At 51.5% G+C, this 24,958-nt stretch overlaps 1 protein-coding gene across 1 annotated transcript in view; it reads left to right on the forward strand.

The window, feature by feature from the left end:
* The first annotated feature begins 404 nt into the window (after positions 1-404).
* AGXT (alanine--glyoxylate aminotransferase) overlaps positions 405-24,958 on the forward strand; it is a 76,168-nt gene continuing 51,614 nt past the window's right edge. Inside the window, exon 1 of the mRNA XM_075569539.1 lies at positions 405-715. Within this exon, the coding sequence (XP_075425654.1) occupies positions 482-715 (234 nt within the window). The 5' untranslated portion in view covers positions 405-481. The remainder of the gene's footprint in view (positions 716-24,958) is intronic.

The following is a 24,958-nucleotide window of genomic DNA, read 5'->3' on the forward strand; positions in this document are numbered from 1 at the left end:
CATGATGCTGTATGTCATATGTATTTGTCTCTACGTGAGTTACCCTACGTCTGACATAGTGGGTTTTGTTTTCACTAAATAATCTCGTGTAATTCATTTATAGTTTTTCCCCCAGGTCTGCAGCCGGGAAACTTTAATAAATAGTGCCTGGTGTGTTTCATATGTGTGTGACTATTTGAGTGCGTCTGTGAGTGACACGGTGTGTGTGTGATGGTGAAAGAGTGACAGCGTGGAAGGTGTTTTGTCAGCGGGGGGGGGGGGGGGGGGCAGGAGTAATGTCCTCGGTGTCAGAGTACAGGTCAGGCACCTGTGACCTGTGTATGGGGGGGTGTGACAGACTGTGACAAATCCAGAGAGAGGGAGGAGAAAGAAATGCATGCATAGGGGGAGTACAACACAGGGTCAGCCAGAAACGCAGAACAGTAACTGGGTTAAGGTTTAGCGTGCGTCAGCCCTTACAGTCTGCCAGGGGTTAATAAAGATGCAGGGGGCAGCGACGGGCAGTTCCTACTCTCTTCTTCGTGCTGTGCGGCTCTCAGCCCCTATCAGGATCATGTCGTCTCTTGTGACTGTCCCTCCACCCCCAGCCCTCCTGCGGCCCTTGCATGTCCCCCAACGTCTCATGCTGGGCCCTGGGCCCTCCAATGTACCCCCCCGAATACAGGCTGCCGGGGCCCTGCAGGTCATTGGACACATGCACCCAGAAATGTTCCAGGTAAGTCAGACTCACAGCGTGGGGGGGGGGGGGCGGACAATTCTTCATAGATGAGATACAGAGAACTTTCAAACCCTTTAAGTTTTCTTCTTGAGGGAGCCTCCGTACCACGCGTTGCAAACGGATCTTTTGGCGGAATATTGGAGTACGGAAATCCCATTATAAATTACGTGTGTGCGCCTATGTATAAACCTGAAACCTGTGCCATTATTTTTGGGGCGTACAGAAACAGACTGCGCCGGGCGTACAGAAACAGATGCGCCGGGCGCACAGAAACAGACTGCGCTGGGCGTACAGAAATAGATGCGCCGGGCGCACAGAAAGTCTGCGCTGGACGCACAGGAAGACTGCGCTGGACGCACAGAAACAGACTGTGCTGGGCGTATAGAAACAGACTGTGCTGGGCGTATAGAAACAGACTGTGCTGGGCGTATAGAAACAGACTGTGCTGGGCGTATAGAAACAGACTGCGCTGGGCGTATAGAAACAGACTGTGCTGGGCGTATAGAAACAGACTGTGCTGGGCGTATAGAAACAGACTGTGCTGGGCGCACAGAAACAGACTGTGCTGGGCGTATAGAAACAGACTGTGCTGGGCGTATAGAAACAGACTGTGCTGGGCGTATAGAAACAGACTGTGCTGGGCGCACAGAAACAGACTGTGCTGGGCGCACAGAAACAGTCCTAACACTGCTGCACCCACACCAAGCTCTCCTGACCTCTCTAATGGAGGGAGAACTGTCTTAATAGACTGGTCATTCACAGGTGCAGTCAGTTTTCCCTCCATTAGAGAGGCGGGGTGAGCTTTTGTGGGTGCAGTAGTGTTAGGACTTGCAGGAGAGGGGAGAGCTTGGTGTGGTTTGCAAGCTTAAAATGTGTTGGCTAAAACAACTTAACTAAATGCCCCTCATTTATGTAAAGAAAAACATATAAGTATTTAACTACATAATTTGACATATTGGATGTAGCACTGTGGCTTTATGTCTTTTGTTATTTTGATTAAAATCAGTCAGGTATTCAGCATGACACAATGCATCAAAAATGATTTAAACAATAAATTGTGCGTTATATATATGAAGAGCGTAGGAGCAGGGATCTCTTGTACAGCGCTCTGTGTATGCACTAAACAATATATTGCTATAGATAGAAGTCTGCACACATACAACGCACCTTTTATGATGGTTTGTATTACATTTTACCACTGAAATTTTGACCCACATAAAAATGTATAATATGATATCATGGTATTAGTACATAGGCCCCCCAGTGTAGTGTAAAAGTTAGAAACAAATAAGGTTTTTGAAAGCTTTGCACAGTATAAACTCAACAAGAAGGACACTAATGATGGCCCTTAAAAGGTATCACAACCTTCAACAAATCTACATTTCCCCAGGACCAATACGGGGCTTCCAACTAAAAATGGTTGAGTAGAAATGTGACATCATGTAAAAAAAAAAACCACTTCTGTACTTTATTGTGCATATAATGTAGATTTATCTTTTTTTTTTACGTTGTCTTAATTGATTTTTTTTAATTGTCTCGTAATAATTAATAACAAAATATATTATAGACAAAACAAAGGCAAGAAAGGGAAAAAAACAGATTGTGTAAGATAATTATAATATAGATCAGGGCTCTTCAAATGGCAGCCCGGTGGCCAGATCCAGCTTGCAAAGGACTGTCTCCTTATTATTATATATAGTATACACATACACGCACCAAATATTAAAATATTACAAATAATTATACTTCAAGAATTTGCAAGCATGTATAAATCTTTAAATGTATCAAACACCACATTATAATACTCTTGTATCTTGTACCCCTTCTACTCATAATTTGCCATTAGGTGGGGCCCGTTGGGAAACTGGTTGAAGAGCTCTGATATATATTATTATTTGCATACATATTGAACGTGTCACTTGCTTTTTTCTGCTTGGTCAGCATTGATAATATCCCCATTTGGGTATTTACCCCCTGCGCTGCTATAAGGCAAGTAACACATTGCGTTTGAGGGTCCCTTTCATTCTCAATGGCTACTGAATGTACTGAGGTTTCATTTACTGCTGCGGCCGAGTTTATTCGAGCATTTGCCCGGTCTCGGCCGCAGCAGTAACCTGGCGCGCGCCGGAGGGTGCCGGGCGCGCGCCGAAGCCGCGGAGGAGCGCCCTCCGATCGGGGCTTTCTCCCTCCGCTCGCCTGGTCCGCCGGGTCCCCCGGAACCCCCTGCCGCCGTCCCCCACATCGCGGGACACCAGGGCTCCCTCGGGGAGCCCTGGACGCGCATGCAGGGGGCGCAGGCACCCGATGACGCGTGACCGCGCGGCACGCCGAGGGATTGGGGCTAGCAAGCCGGGACATGTCCCGGCTTGCGGTACTAGCCCTGCTCAATTTAAACGTGTCGCCTCTGTAGCTCCTGCTGACCTCTGTTACAGTATCAGCTTATATTAACTATACAGTAACACAGTAACATGTATAGTTATATAGTAATATAGTCCCCATACTAGCACAGTAACATTTTAAAATTGTAATAAAGCCACTCAGTCACCAGTGGAAGAATCACGGTCACTTTATGGAATCGACTCTATCTTTGGGTTACCATTAATTTTACATCCTGATTCAATATCCCAACGTGAGTTTCGCGAATTCATTCATCACCAATTTTCAAGATATCACCGGGTTATGTATCAATATCTGAAAGAAAGCCCTGAACCTATTCAACTAGAACTATGATAATATTAATTGTATACAGAAGTAGCAGCTGTTATTACCCCATTAACATGTTAAGTCAGTGGGTGCTCAACTCCACAAGCCTCCCCCCACCCCCATGTCAGGTTTTCAGGATATCCTTGTTTCAGCACATATGGTACAATCAGTCCCTACTTCAGCACAGGTGGTTCAAATCAGTCCCTGCTTCAATCAGTCCCTGCTTCAGCACAGGTGGCTCAATCAGAGGCTCAGTGTTTGAACGAGTCTCTGATTGAGACATGTGTGCTGAAGCAGGGATATCCTGAAAACCTGTCCTGTTGCAAGGGGCTTGAGGACAGGAGTTGTATGCCCCAGCGTTAACGCTCAAAATGTTCCAGGCATTACAGCTCTCAGACAGGGCAGGGGATTGGCCAGGAAGCAGCAGGCAGTGACTCTTCCCCCTCCCTCTGTGAACAAAGCTTAATTTTGAGTTGAGGATCGAGTGGCTGGGCAAAAGTCCCTCGGCTTCGCCTCGGGCCTTCAACTCTTCCAGCCAGGGCATTATTGGCCAGTAATGCCCTGTTCTTCGGGGATTATTACTTAAATAACACGCTAGCGTTAACACAACACGTTAACGGGTGCAATAACGATTGCTACAGCCGTACCAATGATTCTCTAGAACTGTCACTGAATTTTTACTGGTATTAATTTACAGTCCTGTTTACTGAAGCAGCTTGAGAAGTTTGCGCTTCTTTGTTGACGGTTTCCCCCTAAAAAGCATCCAAACTCCCACTCAACAGGCACAAAAGTATTCCCCACATCTATTCAGATCTACTCTAACTTGCTCTTAAAGAGTCAGGGGTCTATGCACTAAGCAGCGCGTTTTCGCGGCCGCTTTGAAAAATTTTGCTCGGCTGTTAAAAATTGAAGCCAAACGCGCGATTCACTAACAAGTTCAGGGCATTTTTTTCCGGTCGAGCAAAAATATGCCCAATCGTGCAAGCTTTCCCCCCCCTTCTATCGCTCTTAAACTTGTAAAGTGTGATAGCTGATAGAAAAAAAAGCCGCCTGTAAGGCTGAGTTTATAGTGGCGTAGTGCTTGCTGATGCGCGCTGAGTATATATTCAGAGATCCATTATATGTTATGGTGCCATTCTGAGTGAAAGTTTCCGTTGCTTGCTCACGCTTGCTGAACCTCGCTCAGCTTCCAGCTACAGGCAAATCTGTGTTTCTGTGCTTGCTGGAGAGGAGGTGTGGTCACGTGACCGCACAGCCTCCAATCAGAGTGCAGCACAGAAAGTATCTTACACCCGAGAGCGGCCATTGTTCCCTCCGCTCCCCGTTGCCTCCGCGGTCGCACTAAATAAAAAAAATAAAAAAAACAAAAAAAAGGCCGCCGCGCACCCGACCGGGAGGAGGCAGGTTCCCCCCTTCTGCCCCGGTTCCCGTGGCTGCCTGCCTGCCCGGGGCGGGTGATGGAGGGGGGGGGAAGCGGGTAAACAGTGTGTCCCCCCTCTGCCCCGGTTCCCGAGGCTGCCTGCCTGCCCGGGGCGGGTGATGGAGGGTGGGAGGGGGTTGCGGCCGCCGGGGGGGGGGGGGTCCCGGAGCATTGGTGGGAGCAGACTCGTTGTCCCCCTTCAGCCCCGATCCCCGTGGCTGCCTGCCTTGGGCGGGTGATGGAGGGGGGGGGGGGTGTGCGGCCGCCGGGGGGGGTGGATGTCCCGGAGCAGTGGTGGGAGCGGGGTGGTGTGCGGTCGGCCCCTGGCGCGGCGATGGAGGCAAGGAGCCGGCCGCTCTTCTCTCTTCCCCCCCCCCCTCCCACTTTGTGTGTGTGTGAAAGAGAGAGTGAGTGTGTGAGTGTGTGTATGGGAGAGTGTGTGTGTGTGCTGGTGCAGTGTATGCAGTGTTTGTGTGCAGTGTGCTGTACAATTTAAAAAAAAAACATTTTTAATTCGGGGTATATATATACCACCTTGACAAAGGTCCCATTCGTGGACCGAAACGTTGGTTTTGTGTTTATTTTTTCAATACACTTGTTTGTTCAATTCTGGAGTGCTGCCTGCTGATTTCGTTTCCAAACGGTATCGTATTGCTTATTCTTCATTATAGGATCTGCACCCACACCAGTGACTATTATTACGAAGTGCTTTTTGTTCTTTTTCTATGATATATATATATATATAGGGCGGGGTTGCAGACCTGCCTAAGACATGCAGATGAGCATACAGCATATATAGCATATATATATATCTCCATTGATATAGGGGATATATATTAAATGAGCTATATATATTTTATATATATGATATATATTTTGGATATATCTATATATATACTGTATATCCTATACATATCATACATACATATCCATCACAGATCCCTGTCCCGCCTCCCGACCCGCCTCCGCCCACAAGCCCCGCCTACCAAAGCACACGCTCTGTCTGATGGGCAAGAACATGAAAAGCAGCCGCTTGGTAAAGCGAGAGGTGAGCATCAGCAAGCATCAGCGATGGAGAGCACAGCCACTCTCCACTATAAACTCAGCCTAAGATCTGAATGGAGACGCTGCGTCTCCATGCACGACTCTTACAGGCGATCGTGAAATATCAATATACATTACAATACTAGTGTAGATGAGCAGGGGGTCTCCTGAGCTGAACCGCATTGGTTTCAGCCTCGGGGACCCCTTATTTCATGAGATACAGGCCCCGTTATGGGGTGCCGGTATCTCATGTGCTTTGAAAGGTCACGTGACATGGAGATGTAAATCTTGCAGGGGGATACCAGCACCCCCTAACGGGGCCTGTATCTAATGAAGTAGGGGGTCCCCGAGGCTGAAACCAACACGGCTCAGCCCAGGAGACCCCCTGCTCATCTACACTAGTATCAAAACACACATAACAATAAACAATAACCGCTACGGTAATGAAGCTGCTTTAATATAATTTTTTATTAATATTGTGCGGGAGCAGGGGGTTTCCTGAGCTGAACCTCTTTGATTTCAGCCTCAGGGACCCCCTGCTTCTCGAGTTACAGGCCCAGATATGGGGTGTCGGTATCTCCTCCATTGTTTACATGTCACACGTCACGCGACATGGACGCTATAAAGATGGCGGCAACATTGGCATCTGATGCCCCATACCGGGGCCTTTAACTCTGGAAGCAGGGTGTCCCTGAGCCAGAAATCAAAGCGGTTCAGCTCAGGAGACCCCCTGCTCCCGCACACTATTAAAAAAAATACATTAAAGCAGCTTCATTACCTTAGCGGCTATCCACTAAGGCAATGAAGGGGTTAAGACACAATAACATGTTTATTGGGGACAATTGCCCCCCAAAAATATTGCAATACACAACACACCCACCCCGGTGCCCCCAACCAGCCCCTATACCCCCCTAACATACATAAAATATCTTATTTATTTTTTATGCACAGGAATTATACTATAGGCCGGCGGAGGCCCTCGGGGGTCACCGCTTGCCTGCGGTACCAATCAAAATGACTATTATCCAGATATGGATAACAGTGCATTTGCCCATTTAAAATACAACATTAAGCAGCATAAATAAAGTAAATAAATCTTGCACTCACCCCTGCCAGGCTGCCACGATGAAGGCCGTCTTCATCCTCATCACCGTCCATGTCCTACATTGCTACAAACAATACAGAAGAATAAAAAAAGACCATCTAATGTCCCCTAACCCTTTAATCCCCTTAGCGGTTAGTAACCGCTACAGTAATTAAGGGGTTAACCCCCCCCCCACCCCCACCCACCCGGTAGGCTTAACCACCCATCCTTTGGGATAATACACCCTTCACCCACCCGCTACCCACAATAAAAACAATACACATAACAGCCCTACTACCCACCTCTTAGGTCCCACAATAAACATTACAATATTTAATAAACAACAATACACAACCCACCCTGTACCCCCACATAAAACCAATATTTATTTTTTACACATAGGATTAATACCACAAGCCGACAGGGGTCCCCAGTGGTCCCGATGGGTGTCCGCAGGCCTCACAGTGCACCCCATGGGGTATCCACGGGTGTCTGGGGGCCTCCAGGTGGTCCCCGCAGGCCCCAATGGGGTCCATGGGTGGTCCCTGTGGGTGTTTGGGGGTCCCCGGGTAGTCCCCACGTGTTTCTGAGGGCCCTCAGGTGGTCCCTGCGGGTCCCCCACAGCTGGGGGGGGCCCCGGTTCTTCCCCGCAGGTCTTCAGGTGGTACCCGTGGGGGTCCTCGCCCACCACCAAAACACATACTGCCCAGTAATGGGCAAAATAACTATTATCCAGATATGGATAATAGATCATTTGCCCATTATGGTTAGGCCTCCTGGGTGGGTAGTGGCAGAGGGTGGGTTAACCCCTTAATTACTTTGCGGTTATTAACCGCTAAGGTGATTAAGGGGCTAGGGGACATTAGAATGTATTTTGCTTCACGTCATCAAGTCAGGAAACAGAAGAGGGGGGGGGCTCTGCTCTGTTGGAGCAATCAGCTCAAACTGCCCCTAAAAAACAAGCATTTGTCGACTCGCCATTTGCATCCCAATAGAGCATTGAAAATATTTGTACCTAAATCTGACACCTACAAACGTGTGTATACAGTGTATATAGACACAAAATAAGTTAGGGTAAGTCAAAAAAGGTGACAAAACCCTCCACCGTACAGTGTAGAGCAAATACAAATATCACTTGTGAGCACATTAACACGTCTCAAACTGGTCTGCAACCCTGCCTTTCCCCTTTATCTCTTAGCACAGGGGAGCGCAAACTTTTGAAGCTGCGCCCCACTGCCTGGCCTCCCCTGATCTTGCGCCCCCTTTCCTACCTGACAGCTGCGTCAAATTACGCTCTGGGGTCGCGTGACGTCACGTCATTTGACGCCACGTTGCCATGGAGACGCATCTGAATACCGGTAAGCGTTACTGTTGCAGAGGCCTCACACGATCCCCGACATTTAATTTAAATGATTTGGGGAGGAGCGTGGGACCTCTGCAACCACCCACGTCCCCCCAGACAAATATCCCCCCACCCAGTTTGCGCACCGCTATATTAGCACTGCAGCAAGGAGTTCTGGGTAATGACATGTGTATCCATCCTTTTATTTCACAAAGAAGAAGCCTGCTCTGGCTGGGGAAGATTTCCGAATAAACCCCCTTTGTAAATTTCCATGAATATTCTCCTTCATGGCTTTAGTCTCTGGAAGGGAAAGTGGGTATGAGGTTCCCCTGGGGGGTACTGAACCGGGTATCAGGTCAATAGGGCAATCGAAAGATCGATGCGGTGGCAGGACCTCAGATCTGGCTTTATCAAAAACATTGCGAAAATCAGCGTAAACCTCGGGCAAAGTTACCTTCTCTTCTTTGGGAGCAGCAACCCTGCATTTACTCTTGACAGGCACAGCGCAGTTCTTGGAACATGAGGGACTCCACAGGACAGGTTCCTTGTCAGACCAATCGATACGTGGGTTGTGAAGTTGAAACCATGGAAGGCCAAGAATCACGTCGACCGATGGGGTGTGGATGGCTGGATCTCTTCTGTATGGTCCTCACCTGTACATAGACGAAAGAGAACGGTCTGTAAGGAGATGAATGCTGGTTGCAGTGGCCGACCATCAATAGCTTCCAAACATACGTGGCATTTCTTGTGGACGAGGGGGGTATTATTTTTCTCAGCGAAGCCCTGATAAATGAAATTGCCTCCCGACCCGGAATCCAAAAAGGCTAGCGCGGTAGTGTGAAAGTCCTCGCCGGTCAGCGTAACCAGTACAAGGATCCTGGTTGGCAATGGTTTCTCTTTGGTAGGGGATGTAGAAAATGTTTCCAATGTGATTCCCCTGGACCTCATTGGGAGTTGGCGTTTCCCGACTTGTGGGAGCAATTAAGTACCTGATGTCCGGAATTGCCACAGTACAGGCAGAGACCGGCGTGTACCATCCTTCGCTTAGGAACCTGAAACCGAACACACAATCAAGGTTGTCAACAGTAGTATAATCACAATGATATACATTTGATACAGTATACTTTCTATAAACACAATGACATTACAGCATCCATAAGATGATAACAATCCTACAGCTATAGTACAATATTATTTATTTATAAAATATTTTACCAGGAAATAATACATTGAGAGTTACCTCTCGTTTTCAAGTATGTCCTGGGCATACAGTTAAATGACAAATAATACATGGTTACAAATACAGTTACATAAGAGAACAGGGTATACATTATATACAAGACATTGCATGCACAGTTAAGATACTATATATTATAGGCGTATGTAACAGTTACAGACCAGATTAAAATGTGAGACAGCTTTGGTTTTGAAAGATCTTAAACTGGTGGTAGATGTGAGAATCTCTGGTAGGTTGTTCCAGTTTTGGGGTGCACGGTAAGAGAAGGAGACGAGGCCGGATACTTTGTTGAGCCTTGGGACCATGAACAGTCTTTTGGAGTCAGATCTCAGATGACAAGTGCTGCATGTGGTAGGGGTGAGGAGCTTGTTCAGATAATAATAATAATAGCATGTTCTTGTATAGCGCTGCTAGTTGTACGCAGCGCTTTACAGAGACATTTTGTAGGCACGGGTCCCTGCCCCGTGGAGCTTATAATCTATGTTTTTTTTTTTTTGGTGCCTGGGGCACAGGGAGATAAAGTGACTTGCCCAAGGTCACAAGGAGCTGACACCGGGAATTGAAGCAGGCTCCCCTGCAACAATCTCAGTGTCAGTCAGTGTCTTTACTCACTGAGCCACTCCTTCTCCCTAAGATAGATGGGTAGCTTGCCCAGAAAGTATTTGAAGGCAAGACAGGAAAGGTGAACTTTGCGCCTAGACTCGAGGATGAACAATGTATTTCTTTGAGCATTTCACAGTGATATGTGTTGTAGTATTGACCCCGGTCCCTCCCAACGTGGAGAACCTGGCTACTTCCTAATAGTAGTGCTGAGGGTTTGGTTTACTGACTAAGGCACCAGTGGTATCAGGCACCGTGACTGAAAACACTCTCTTTTGGATATGTATTCCACGGTATCCATATAGATTGATCTTCCCACTTTCCATACCCCTACAAGATATGCAAAACGCTCCTTTAGATGATAGAACTTGATCTAACTGTGGGATGTAATGTAGGCTCTGATGACATCTATCAGCCACTTTTCTCTGTTCTCCTCCATCTCTCTCATGATGGGTTCTGGGACATAATGGTATTCGAACCTGTGTGACTGCCTATACCTTTGTACTACATGACGCTCAGCCCTGCTGATCTTGGTAAGCCTACAACCCTCTGAGTAAAACGAGAACTGGAAGTAGTCATGGATGGTACCACCGAAGTCTCTGATTTACATGACTTAATCGACTTTCCCCCACAGGAGATCACACTCCCCTCGGTCTCATCCAGCTCAGAGCACACCTCAAAGTCCCAGTCCCTCCAGTCAGTAGAAGGCTTTAGGGTCTTCTTACAACGATGCGCTCTTTTCTTGGAGTATTTTGGCCTTTCACTCAATTGGGATGTGGTACCGGTAGCGTCTAAGGCCTTAAAGTCCCGCAAGTCTTGGTCAGAGTTCCCTGTCCTAGGCCTACTCTTACCAGGTACCACAAAGATAGCTGCAATCTCGGGTTCCACAGATTTCCTGCGACCCAGGACCCTAACATGATCCATGAAATAGTCCATGCTATCTGTAGGTAAGGCTGTACCTCATCAGAGCGGGCATCAGCCGTTCCTCATCAACTCTGGTGGTCGACAACCATGATGATGTCATCTGGTCTCGCGGGATCTGTATAGAGATCGAAGTCCTGCATCGGAAGTGCGTCGACATCTGGTTTCTGCCAAGGTGTGTCGCTGCTCCCTGCATAGGAGAAGATACCGCCCGTACCCCCTCGCCGTAAGTCTCCATCGGGTCCTGCTGGAGGTAAGGAGGTGGGCTCTCACCGCTCCGCTGACTTGCCTGAACCCTGGTACTCGCCGGATGGGATGCAGGTTCGCCGACCAGGCTGCTGGGAACAGCCGTCGGGGAGCTCCTCTGCCACTCAGGCCGCACCATCGCTGTCATCGGTACCGGACACCACCGTCGCTCGGTTTCACAGGTAGAAGATAGACGTTCCAAACCTGGATTTGGAAGATTTATTTATTAAAAAAACATAAGAAAAAAGTACTGCCACGGACACTCTTACACGTTTCGCACGCAGGGTGCTTAATCAAAGAGTCTCTTTTTTCTTATGTTTTTTAATCAATACATTTTTGATAATGATATCCCATCATCTCCCTTTGTGAACAAGCAGTGCATCGGCATTTTTCCAGGATTGGAACGTTTATCTTCTACATTGATTCTGCCTGGGAGCACGCACAATGGGAGACGGTTCAGCGGTTTGTAAGTGATTTACAGCTCAACAGTATTGTGCTTTCCAATATGCCCATTGTTTGCTGCTGTTTCAAGACATCATACGCCGTCTAACGGGGAAGCGCAGAGCTGCGGACATGCGGGACTGCCCGCGCGCTACTTTCCACCGAGCCGTGAGTAAAAATCTAACCCCAGAACTGCGAGGTAACACAAAAGAATACCGCTATTTATATATATGGACTGTTTCTCCTATTGACTTTGCAAAAGGAACATTATGACATGACATCTTTTTGAACTAAACTAATGAGGAGTACTCTGGAGCACCGGAATATGAGCAATGTGTTGCTCGGCTTGTTTGCGGTGTCACAGGTAAATTCTTCATTTACAGTGTCTGTAGGGGTACACGCCGGCTAGCGAAGCACCACGGACACGCGACCACTGCTTTGTCCTGACGAGGGCAGGGACACATCCGCGGGGGAGAGATACCGGAGCATCTCGTTGTCATCAGCAGCATTCAGCAGGCAACGTTCCAGCTCCTGCACCACTAGCGGCAGCGGATCCTGCCTCAATCAAGGGCAGTCACCTTACCCGGTTGCTCTTGGGTGGATTACGGCTCACCGACCGTCTCTGGAACCATCTCTGGGACCGGGTCTGGAACCATCTCGGGAATCGGGTTGGTTATTGGGGTACACGGACGCCCTGGAGCCTTCTCTAAAGCACACTGGCCCACTTGAACCTCCATTGGAGTATTAGTCATCTCTTCGTCGGCCTCCCAGGTCTTGGGGTCGGCTGCATCCTTGGTCGCGAAGGCCGTAGGCCTCATCAGCATCAGGAAGTTGGCCAGCACCGCGGACACGTGGCATCCCAGGTGATATCCCCACCGGGGAATTCGCATTTGGGACACACACAAATCAGGAATCGTTTCCCACCTACCTCCACTACCAGGAGGCCTCCTGGCAGACAGTAGTGCGAGAAGTTGCAACTTACCATGGGTTGCTTTGGCTGGGTGCGTAAAGATAGAAGAACGGGTAAGGTAGCTCCACTCTCTTTGCAGGCTCCGAAGAACTGAGGGTGTGGTCGGCAACATCTGGCTCCTCCCTTTGGATAGACAGTGTTTCGGCATTGGCTGTCACAGTGCCCCCTCCCTCTGGTGGAGTTTAGAGTAGGAGCACACTGGAACAGGGCGTGACTTGGATTCCGCTCTAAGACAGTCCCAGTGGATGGGCACGGTTCCAGCTTTCACGCTGAACCCTTCCAGAACTTTGCAACAAAAATGCATGCAACCTTTTTGCAGGCAGCATGCGCGGTCTCCAGTCTTGGTGGAAGCTCCCGTCTTGAATAGCAAGTCACGAGGTGCATTCCCGGGCATAGGAACCACCATTTTAAGTTCAATCACATACAGACCCACGTGGTCCTCACAATTCCAGCGGGAATCCGTTCCACTTAGGCCTCCACAGCACATGGTTAGCTGTCTACCGAGAGTAGGTTGTACCCCAGGCTACCAAAGATCTTCCCAGCACGCTGCACTCAATCACAGTCCATTGTAAGCACTCAGTGGTTCACTGTGTATTGACGGCTAGTAGTGCTCTGGTAGCTCCTCCAGCAGAGCTAGCCACTCCTAAGACACCACCTAGCAGCACTTTACGACACCCTGCTGTGGTACTGGCATCGCAAACCCTCTCCAAGGATCCCTGGGACATGTTTACCAGGCCATCCCCTTTAGGCATCATACACCTACCAGTCCTCAGGACGGCTCAGACCCAGCAATAGCCTTCTGTCTCAACACAGCTTGCCCTGTAGGTCAGCGTAGGCTGCAGTTCCGTGGCGGGGAAGGTGGGCCCCGGTTAGGGTATGCCGGAGTCCCCTGGACACTACACTTTGCCTCCCTCTTTCTTCAGCACTTACTCTGTGCGAGGATCGGCCGAAGGCTCCGCCCCCCTGACGTGCCCCGTGACACGCCTCACGCTGACAGGATCGTGCGAAACACCGTGCTACTGTTGTCAGGCATAGCGATCCCACAAGGAGTTAACTCTGACAGCAAGATGCCCTCTCATCTCCTTCACCTGCGGTGCTTACTCCACCCCCTGACAATCATCACAGGTAGCCTTGTGCCTTTCAGCCGATTGGCTTACAGCCCTTTATATACTCACTGATCCCTGCTGCAAATCGGCTGAGCATAGAAGTACAGTAAGAGGAAGGTACAAGGGCTGAACCCAGGATTGGGTAGAACACAGACCTTGTCCCACCTCCTCCCCTGGCACTCAAGGGAGCTGCCTCTGTGGGGAAAACCCATGATTGGTCCTGTCACTGCCTGCACTGCCAGGGCTACATGACAGGGAGGGCAGACTGGTAGCCAAACCAGATGAGCACTTGCAGTGTGTATAAGCTTAAAGGGGTACATGATGAAATGGACAAGAAACAAAAAGTGACACACCTCTTTTGAACATTTGAACACAGTTGACACTAGGATTCATTAAGCTCTGATACTGGGTATATCACACTGCAACCCCCAGCTAATGTGGGATTGCGATGCGATAACCAATATTGGAGGTTAGTGAATTTCCTCCTTTGGGAGGGGAAGAGAGAAAGCTCGGTCTTTGTACCTATTCACTACTTGTATAAAACAAGAAACAAAGAAGTCCAGAGCAACATCTAATGTGACAAAAATTCACCCCCCTCCCTCCCTCAGTGAAATACCTATATATCTCTTGAAAAAGGGTAATTTAGTTAACCCTTTGGCCAAAGTGTATAAGCCTGCGAGCCACTAAGGAATGACCATAATATCGCAGGTCCTAACACTAACTGATTAGGTCCTAACACTAACTGATTAAAATCCTTATTAACCTCTATAATTAGAGGAAGGATGGTCCTGGCATTGAACCTGTCGCAACCAGCTGCATGAAAAGAAAACCTGCTTACCTGGACAGTGGGGAGGGACGAGCTTTAAACCCTGGGTGGGAGGAGCCACTAACCTCCAAAACAGCTGAGACCAGCTGTACAAAGATAACAAACACACAGAAACCCAGCAAGCTCTCAGAAATCCTCCAAAATGACCACAATATATATACTAGCTGAGAGACCCGGCGTTGCCCGGAATGTAAATAGAGTTTAAAATAAAAACTATAGGAGTAAAGTGTAATGAAAGTAGAACATATGTAGCACATATGTTGAACATAAAAAGTAGAGCAAGAAAGTATTATTGATAAAATGATTTATTGTAAGTCTTGTTTTAAAGGTTGAGTGTAGTGAATGCGTATATGGATGTAAAAAGGTGTATTGTTGAAGGTGTATGTAAAGTTTAAGTGTAGGATTAATGGAGTAGTGAATGTGTATGATTATGAGTGTTATATTTTGTATGTGTACATTTGTTTAAAGACACTTACCTTGTAGGAGTAGCAAGTTGTAATATTTGATGTCAATTCGTTTTGTATTTCTTGTGAGCTGTAAGTGTGTACAAATAATTAGTGATGTTTGATGAATAAATATATTAGTGTTGATGATGTAAGGTGGGGGGGGATGGTAAAGAGGAAGGGTGGGGTGGGGGAAAGAGGAAGGGTGTGTGCGGGTGGGGGAAAGAGGAAGGGTGTGTGCGGGGTGGGAAAGAGAAAGGGTGGGGTGGGGTGGGAGAAAGTGGAAGGGTGTGGGTGGGGTGGGAGGAAGACAAAGGGTGTGTGGGGGAAAGACAAAGGGTGGTGTGGATGGGGGAAAGACAAAGGGTGGTGTGGATGGGGGAAAGAGAAAGGGTGGTGTGTGTGGGGGAAAGACAAAGGGTGGTGTGTGTGGGGGAAAGACAAAGGGTGGTGTGTGTGGGGGAAAGAGAAAGGGTGGTGTGTGTGGGGGAAAGACAAAGGGTGGTGTGGATGGGGGAAAGAGAAAGGGTGGGGGAAAGAGGAAGGGTGGTGTGGGTGGGGGAAAGAGGAAGGGTGGTGTGGGTGGGGGAAAGAGGAAGGGTGGTGGTGGGGGGGAAGAGGAAGGGTGGTGGTGGGGGGGAAGAGGAAGGGTGGTGGGGGGGAAAGAGAAAGGGTGGGGGGGGGAAGAGGAAGGGTGGGGGAAAGAGAAAGGGTGGTGTGGGTGGGGGAAAGAGGAAGGGTGGTGTGGGTGGGGGAAAGAGGAAGGGTGGTGTGGGTGGGGGAAAGAGGAAGGGTGGTGGGGGTGGGGGAAAGAGGAAGGGTGGTGTGGGTGGGGGAAAGAGGAAGGGTGGTGTGGGTGGGGGAAAGAGGAAGGGTGGTGGGGGTGGGGGAAAGAGGAAGGGTGGTGGGGGTGGGGGAAAGATGAAGGGTGGTGTGGCTGGGGGAAAGATGAAGGGTGGTGTGGGTGGGGGAAAGGTGAAGGGTGGTGTGGGTGGGGGAAGGATGAAGGGTGGTGTGGGTGGGGGAAAGAGGAAGGGTGGTGTGGGTGGGGGAAAGAGGAAGGGTGGTGTGTGTGGGGGAAAGAGGAAGGGTGGTGGGGGTGGGGGAAAGATGAAGGGTGGTGTGGGTGGGGGAAAGAGGAAGGGTGGTGGGGGGGGGAAGAGGAAGGGTGGTGGGGGTGGGGGAAAGAGGAAGGGTGGTGGGGGGGGGAAGAGGAAGGGTGGTGGGGGGGGAAGAGGAAGGGTGGTGGGGGGGAAGAGGAAGTGTGGTGGGGGGGGGAAAGAGGAAGGGTGGGGGGGGGAAGAGGAAGGGTGGTGGGGGGGGAAGAGGAAGGTTGGGGGGGTAAAGAGGAAAGTTGGGGGGGTAAAGAGGAAGGTTGGGGGGGTAAAGAGGAAGGGTGAGGGGGTAAAGAGGAAGGGTGGGGGGGTAAAGAGGAAGGGTGGGGAGGTAAAGCGGAAGGGTGGGGGGGTAAAGCGGGAGTTTGTGGGAGGGTAAAGCGGTAGGGTGGGGGGGGGGTAAAGAGGAAAGGTGGGGGGGAAGAAGAAAGGTGGGGGGGGGGTGAAAGAGGAAAGGTGGGGGGGTGAAAGAGGAAATGTGGTGGGGGGGTGAAAGAGGAAACGTGGGGGGGGTGAAAGATAAAGGGTGTGGTGAAAAAGGAAAGGTGGGATGGGGGGGAAAGAGGAAGGGTGGGTTGTGGGAAAGAGGATGGGTGGGTTGTGGGAAAGAGGAAGGGTGGCATGGGGGAGAAAGAGGAAGGGTGGGTTGTGGGAAAGAGGAAGGGTGGGTTGTGGCAAAGAAGAATTGTGGTTGTTGAAAATAGGAAGGTTTTTGGGGGGGTGTTATAGAGTAGTGGTGCTGGTTGTGTAATAAGAGGAGGGTGGGTATTATGTGAATAAAGAATAGTAGAAACAGTGTTAATTAATAGTAATGTTTATTATAAATTTATGTATTGCACAGTAGAAACAGTGGTGGTTGTGTAATAAGAGTAGGGTGGGTATGGCGTTGTGCGGGATTGCAGGGGCGGGGTGCGTGAAGGGCGGGGTGTGAAGTGCATGGAGGGGGGGTGTGAAGGGCATGGAGGGGGGGCGTGAAGGGCATGGAGGGGGGGGCGTGAAGGGCAGGGAGGGAGGGTGTGAAGGGCAGGGAGGGGGGGTGTGAAGGGCATGGAGGGGGGGGCGTGAAGGGCAGGGAGGGAAGGTGTGAAGGGCAGGGAGGGGGGGTGTGAAGGGCAGGGGGGGTGTGAAGGGCAGGGAGGGGGGGCAGGAGGGGGTGAAAGCGAGGGGGGGTGAAGTGAGGGAGGGGGGGGTGAAAGTGAGGGAGGGTGGGTGAAAGTGAGGGAGGAAGGGGGGGTGAAAGTGAGGGAGGGAGGGGGGGTGAAAGTGAGGGAGGGAGGGGGGGTGAAAGTGAGGGAGGGGGGGTGAAAGTGAGGGAGGAAGGGGTGGGTGAAAGTGAGGGAGGGAGGGGGGGTGAAAGTGAGGGAGGGAGGGGGGGTGAAAGTGAGGGAGGGGGGATGAAAGTGAGGGGGGGGTGAAAGTGAGGGAGGGGGGGTGAAAGTGAGGGAGGGAGGGGGGTGAAAGTGAGGGAGGGGGATGAAAGTGAGGGAGGGAAGGGGGGGGTGAAAGTGAGGGAGGGAAGGGGGGTGAAAGTGAGGGGGGGTGAAAGTGAGTGAGGGAGGGGCAGTGAAAGTGAGGGAGGGAGGGGGGTGAAAGTGAGGGAGGGAGGGGCGGTGAAGGTGAGGGAGAGAGGGGGGTGAAAGTGAGGGAGGGAGGGAGGGGGGGTGAAAGTGAGGGAGGGAAGGGGGGGGTGAAAGTGAGGGAGGGAAGGGGGGGTGAAAGTGAGAGAGGGAAGGGGGAGGAAAGTGAGGGAGGGAAGGGGGAGGAAAGTGAGGGAGGGAAGGGGGGAGGAAAGTGAGGGAGGGAAGGGGGGGGTGAAAGTGAGGGAGGGAAGGGGGGGTGAAAGTGAGGGAGGGAAGGGGGGGTGAAAGTGAGGGAGGGAAGGGTGAAAGTGAGGGAGGGAAGGGGGGGGTGAAAGTGAGGGAGGGAAGGGGGGGTGAAAGTGAGGGAGGGAAGGGGGGTGAAAGTGAGGGAGGGAAGGGGGGGTGAAAGTGAGGGAGGGAAGGGGGGAGAAAGTGAGGGAGGGAGGGTGGGTGAAAGTGAGGGAGGGAGGGTGAAAGTGAGGGAGGGAGGGGGGGTGAAAGTGAGGGAGGGGGGGTGAAAGTGAGGGAGGGAGGGGGGGGTGAAAGTGAGGGAGGGAGGGGGTGAAAAGAAGGGAGGGAGGGGGGGGGGTGAAAGTGCAGGAGGGAGGGGGTGAAAGTGAGGGAGGGGGGGTGAAAGTGAGGGAGGGGATGAAAGTGAGGGAGGGGGGGGTGAAAGTGAGGGAGGGGGGGTGAAAGTGAGGGAGGGGGGGTGAAAGTGAGGGAGGGGGGTGAAAGTGAGGGAGGGGGGGTGAAAGTGAGGGAGGGGGGGTGAAAGTGAGGTGGGTGGGTAAAAGTGAGTGAGGGAGGGGTGGGTGAAAGTGAGGGAGGGAGGGGGGGTGAAAGTGAGGGAGGGAGGGGGGTGAAAGTGAGGGAGGGAGGGGGGTGAAAGTGAGGGAGGGTGAAAGTGAGGGAGGGAGGGTGAAAGTGAGGGAGGGGGATGAAGTGAGGGAGGGAAGGGGGGGTGGTGAAAGTGAGGGAGGGAGGGTGGGTAAAAGTGAGGGAGGGGGGTGAAAGTGAGGGAGGGAGGGAGGGGTGAAAGTGAGGGAGGAAGAGGGGGGTGAAAGTGAGGGAGGGAAGAGGGGGGTGAAAGTGAGGGAGGGAAGGGGGGGTGAAAGTGAGGGAGGGAAGGGGGGGTGAAAGTGAGGGAGGGAAGGGGGGTGGTGAAAGTAAGGGAGGGAAGGGGGTGAAAGTGAGGGAGGGAAGGGGGGGTGAAAGTGAGGGAGGGAAGGGGGGGTGAAAGTGAGGGAGGGAAGGGGGGGTGAAAGTGAGGGAGGGTGAAAGTGAGGGAGGGAGGGGGGTGAAGTGAGGGGGGGTGAAAGTGAGGGGGGGTGAAAGTGAGGGAGGGAGGGGGGGTGAAAGTGAGGGAGGGAGGGGGGGTGAAAGTGAGGGAGGGAGGGGGGGTGAAGTGAGGGAGGGGGGGGGAAGTGAGGGAGTGGGGGTGAAAGTTAGGGCGGGAGGGGGGGTGAAAGTTAGGGCGGGAGGGGGGTGAAAGTTAGGGCGGGAGGGGGGGGTGAAAGTGAGGGTGGGAGGGGGGGTGAAAGTGAGGGCGGGAGGGGGGGTGAAAGTGAGGGCGGGAGGGGGGGTGAAAGTGAGGGAGGGAGGGGGGGTGAAAGTGAGGGATGGAGGGGGTGGTGAAAGTGAGGGAGGAAGGGGGGGTGAAAGTGAGGGAGGGTGAAAGTGAGGGAGGGGGGTGAAAGTGAGGGAGGGGGGGTGAAAGTGAGGGGGGGTGAAAGTGAGGGAGGGAGGGGGGGTGAAAGTGAGGGAGGGAGGGGGGGGTGAAAGTGAGGGAGGGAGAAAGTGAAGGAGGGAGGGGGGGGAAGTGAGGGAGGGGGGGTGAAAGTTAGGGCGGGAGGGGGGATGAAAGTGAGGGAGGGAGGGGGGGTGAAAGTGAGGGATGGAGGGGGTGGTGAAAGTGAGGGAGGAAGGGGGTGGTGAAAGTGAGGGAGGGAGGGGGGTGGTGAAAGTGAGGGAGGGAGGGGGTGTGAAAGTGAGGGAGGGAGGTGAAGTGAGGGAGGGAGGGAGTGGGGGTGAAAGTGAGGGAGGGGGGGAGTGAAAGTGAGGGAGGGGGGGTGAAAGTGAGGGAGGGAGGGGGGTGAAAGTGAGGGAGGGAGGGGGGGGGGTGAAAGTGAGGGAGGGGGGTTGAAAGTGAGGGAGGGAGGGGGTGAAAGTGAGGGAGGGAGGGAGGGGGGGGGTGAAAGTGAGGGAGGGAGGGTGAAAGTGAGGGAGGGAGGGGGGTGAAAGTGAAGGAGGGAGGGGTTGTGAAATGAGGGAGTGGTTGTGAAAGTGAGGGAGGGGGTGTGAAAGTGAGGGAGGGGGGGTGAAAGTGAGGGAGAGAGGGGGTGAAAGTGAGGGAGGGGTGAAGTGAGGGGGGGTGAAAGTGAGGGAGGGAGGGGGTGAAAGTGAGGGAGGGAGGGGGGGTGAAAGTGGGAGGGAGGGGGTGAAGGGAGGGAGGGAGGGAGGGTGAAAGTGAGGGAGGGAGGGTGAAAGTGAGGGAGGGAGGGGGGGTGAAAGTGAGGGAGGGAGGGGTTGTGAAAATGAGGGAGGGGGTGTGAAAGTGAGGGAGGGGGGGTGAAAGTGAGGGAGGGGGGGTGAAAGTGAGGGAGGGAGGGGGTGAAAGTGAGGGAGGGTGGTGAAAGTGAGGGAGGGTGGTGAAGTGAGGGAGGGTGGTGAAAGTGAGGGAGGGGGTGAAAGTGAGGGAGGGGGTGAAAGTGAGGGGGGGTGAAAGTGAGGGAGGGAGGGGGTGAAAATGAGGGGGGGGGTGAAAGTGAGGCACAAATTGTTGGCAGGAGTAAAATGTCCCTCTCTCCACACACACACACACAACGGGAGTGAGAGGTGGTGGAGAGTGGAACTGGCGCAGATCTGAGGAGGCTGCTTGGCCCCCCAGCGGCCATGTCCGGGCCCCGCGGCCACCGGAGGGAAGTGAGTGCCGGGGAGGGAAGTGAGCGCCGGGGAGGGAAGTGAGTGCCGGGGAGGGAAGGGAGCTGATGCAGAGCGCGGGGAATACGGCAATTGTAGCATGATGCTGTGGTTAGACGGGCGGCCATTTTATAATGGCAATTAAGAGTGTGTAGAGCGGGAAGGCAGTTGAATGTGGCCATTTTGTGTCTGCGCGCTACAGGGAGTGTCATGTGTGCGGATCTCAATAAAAGGTATTTTTTTACAGAGAAGGGAGAACGCCATTTTTTAAGAAGCCGTTTTTATTCTGGTCTCAGGTGTGAGTGTGTAACAGTGAGTGTCATGGTCTCAGGTGTAACTGTGTGTGTACACAAGGGTGACAGTCAGTGTGTGTGTAGACAGTGGTGAGAGTGTGAGATGGATGAAAGGGCAGTGTGTGTGTAGACAGTGGTGAGAGTGTGAGATGGATGAAAGGGCAGTGTGTGTGTAGACAGGGGTGAGAGTGTGAGATGGATGAAAGGGCAGTGTGTGTGTAGACAGTGGTGAGAGTGTGAGATGGATGAAAGGGCAGTGTGTGTGTAGACAGTGGTGAGAGTGTGAGATGGATGAAAGGGCAGTGTGTGTGTAGACAGTGGTGAGAGTGTGAGATGGATGAAAGGGCAGTGTGTGTGTAGACAGTGGTGAGAGTGTGAGATGGATGAAAGGGCAGTGTGTGTGTAGACAGGGGTGAGAGTGTGAGATGGATGAAAGGGCAGTGTGTGTGTAGACAGGGGTGAGAGTGTGAGATGGATGAAAGGGCAGTGTGTGTGTAGACAGGGGTGAGAGTGTGAGATGGATGAAAGGGCAGTGTGTGTGTAGACAGTGGTGAGAGTGTGAGATGGATGAAAGGGCAGTGTGTGTGTAGACAGTGGTGAGAGTGTGAGATGGATGAAAGGGCAGTGTGTGTGTAGACAGTGGTGAGAGTGTGAGATGGATGAAAGGGCAGTGTGTGTGTAGACAGGGGTGAGAGTGTGAGAGGGGTGAGAGTGTGAGATGGATGAAAGTTACCTTGTGGGGGTGTGCTGTCAGTGTCAGTGTGTGACAGTCAAGTAGGTGTGTGTCAGTGATGTTACTGTACCTTTTGGCCAATGAGAGTCGTGTGGGAGGCTGAGTATGGGCGGGCGGACACAGGGACCAATGTCTGTGTGTGTGTATGTGTGTGTCTCAGTGGAGCTTACCTCTTGGCCAAGGAGAGTCGCGGGGGGGCAGGCAGACCCACGGACCAATCACATTCACCACATCTTGTTTCAACCCCACAACTTTCAAATTTATATATATTTAAATATATATATATATATATATATATATATATATATATATATATGTCAAAAGGAGTGCTACTGGGCGTGGCTAATTGTATAAAACAAGAAACAAAGAAGTCCAGAGCAACTTCCAATGTGACAAAAATACACAGTGAAATGCCTATATATCTCTTGAAAAAGGGTCATTTAGTTAACCCTTTGGCCAAAGCGTATAAGCCTGCGAGCCACTTTCAAGGCATGACCATAATATTGCAGGTCCTAACACTAACTGATTTACTACTTGTTCCTAATATCTGTGAGAAACAAGAGGCAAGTCAGTATCAGAGCCCATTCTCTAATTGGCCTCCCTGGGGGATGATTGAGTGACACAGTAGCTCAGTCTCTGTGTCTTGTAGTATCTTTCTCACCTACAGAAGAGTATCTCAGGGTTTGACTCCAGTCCAAGGGCCACCAACAGGTCAGGTTTTCAGAATATCCCTGCTTCAGCACAGGTTGCTCAATCTCTGACTGGGCCACCTGAGCTTAAGTAGGGATATCCTTAAAACTTGACCTGTTGGTGACCCACGAGGACTGGAGTTGCCCACCCCTGGTCTATCTCCTCTTTCATTATGGCTATAAGAAGGAAATCGCACAGTTCATACTCCCCGGGCTCTTCCCTGGGGGAAGGGTATTCTGGCATGTGTGCCTAAGGCCCGGGCCATAGAGGGGTGGGGAGAGCGGAGGCGCGCTAACGCTGAGGCTCGCCTGCTTCAGTCAGCGCGATTGCATGGACTTGCAGGCGAGCCAGCGTGCGAAAAGAGCCGGGGGGAGGTGGTTGGAGGCGGGGCAGTGACGTCGCTGGGCCAATCGCCCGTGACGCACTGACGTCAATGTCACGGCGCTGTGACGTTGACGCTGCTGTGCTGTGATTGGAGGTTTTCAGCCGACAGCGCGCTGAAAAACAGCTTGGCGCTCTGCTGAAACCTCCAACTCGTCAGCACGCCTGCGGACGCTCGCGTGAGCCCCCTCTCAAGGCATCCTCATTGAGGATGCAGGGGCTCAGCGCGGAGCGTCCGCACGGCTCAGCGCGGCCTGTCCTTCTATGGACTCGGCCTAAGAAGTAGGAGATGTTACATAGTTACATAGTAGATGAGGTTGAAAAAAGACATGCGTCCATCAAGTTCAACCTATGCTAAATGACAGATACTTTATCCTATATCTGTACTTACAGTATATTTATCTAGAGGAAGGCAAACAAAAAACCCCAGTGACACACCCAATGATATCTCATAAAGGGAAAAATACATTCCTTCCTGACTCCAAGAATTGGCAATCAGATTAGTCCCTGGATCAACATCCTTCCCATGTTTACTTATTTGGTATATCCCTGTATACCTTTCTTTTCTAAAAAAAGATGTCCAACTTTTTTAAACAAATCTATTGTATCTGCCATCACAGTCTCCATGGGTAATGAATTCCACATTTTAACTGCCCTTATTGTAAAGAACCATTTCCTTTGTTGCTGGTGAAATCTCCTTTCCTCCAACCTTAAGGGATGGCCCGAGTCCTTTGTACTGCCCGTGGGATAAATAGTTCTTTTGAAAGCTCCTTGTATTGTCCCCGAATATATTTGTATATAGTTATCATATCCCCTCTTAGACGCCTATTTTCCAATGTAAACAAATCTAATTTCGCTAGCATCTCCTCATAAATTAGATTGTCCATCCTCTTTATTAATTTGGTATGTATGTCTTTATTTATATAGCGCCATTAATGTACATAGCGCTTCACAGTAGTAATACACGTGACAATCATATAAATAACAAATAATACAAATAGCAGATTATGGTGCTTCAGACATAAATGTAACATTGTGGAAGAGGAGTCCCTGCTCTGAAGAGCTTCCAATCTAATTGGTAGGAAGAGCGTACAGAGACAGTAGGAGGGCATTCTGTTAAAGCTTGGCCCCCTGCTGACGCACTTATGTATCATGTGTATAGTATTAGCCACGGTGCTACTCATGTACTTCTTTAAGCAAGTGTGTCTTAGGCTAAGGTCCCGTTGCACGCGTCCGCACGGCTGGCTTGCTTGCCGGCGGCGCGTGCAACTCGCTGTACCGCGATCTGCGGTCTACAGGAAACTTCAGTAGTAGCTGGGGGGGCGTGGCCAAACGGGTCGGGGGGGGTGCGGCCATGACGTGAGGGGGCGCGGCCATGACGGTGGGGGCCGGAGCGGGAGGTGGGCGGGAGTGGGAGGATTGACAGGGAGGGGGGGGTGGCTTGAGCGGAGGGACCCGCTACTCTTCCCCCCCCTCCCTCCACGGGCTGCCACGGGCTGCAGGTAAGTAAAAAAAACACACACACGCAGGCACTCATACATACACACACACACACACACACGCACACGCACACACACACACACACGCAGGCACTCATACATACATACATACATACATACATACACACACACACACACACAGGCAGGCACTCACGCACTCATACACACACACACACACAGAGACAGGCACGCACGCACTCAGGCACACACATACACACACAGAGACAGGCACGCACGCTGCTTTCACTCCACACTCCTCCCCGCTCCCCGAAGCCTCGCCTCCTCCCGAAGCCTCCCCTCCCCATTGGCTCACAGCCACACCACGTGACGCGTCGAAGCTAGGAAACACCATTCTCTTGTGTCTCCTAGCGGCTGACGCGCCACAGCGTGTAGTCAGCTGTGCAGCCAGTGGGGACCGGCTCGCGAGGATTCCCCTGCTGGTGGGGAACTCGCTACATTGCCGCCCGCGCCAACGAGCGCAGCGGGTCCCAGGCCTTAAGGTGGGTGTAACGCTCGGCCTGCCCACAAGCAAGACGAGACCCCGGGACTGAGGTGGAAAGGAGTAATACCACACACCTAGCAGTAAACGGGGGCATGGCCGGAGTGTGGAAGTAGCGTAGATGGTCCAGGTAACAAAAATAGAAAGG

The sequence above is a fragment of the Ascaphus truei genome, chromosome 14, assembly GCF_040206685.1.
Source record: "Ascaphus truei isolate aAscTru1 chromosome 14, aAscTru1.hap1, whole genome shotgun sequence".
NCBI lineage: Eukaryota > Metazoa > Chordata > Amphibia > Anura > Ascaphidae > Ascaphus > Ascaphus truei.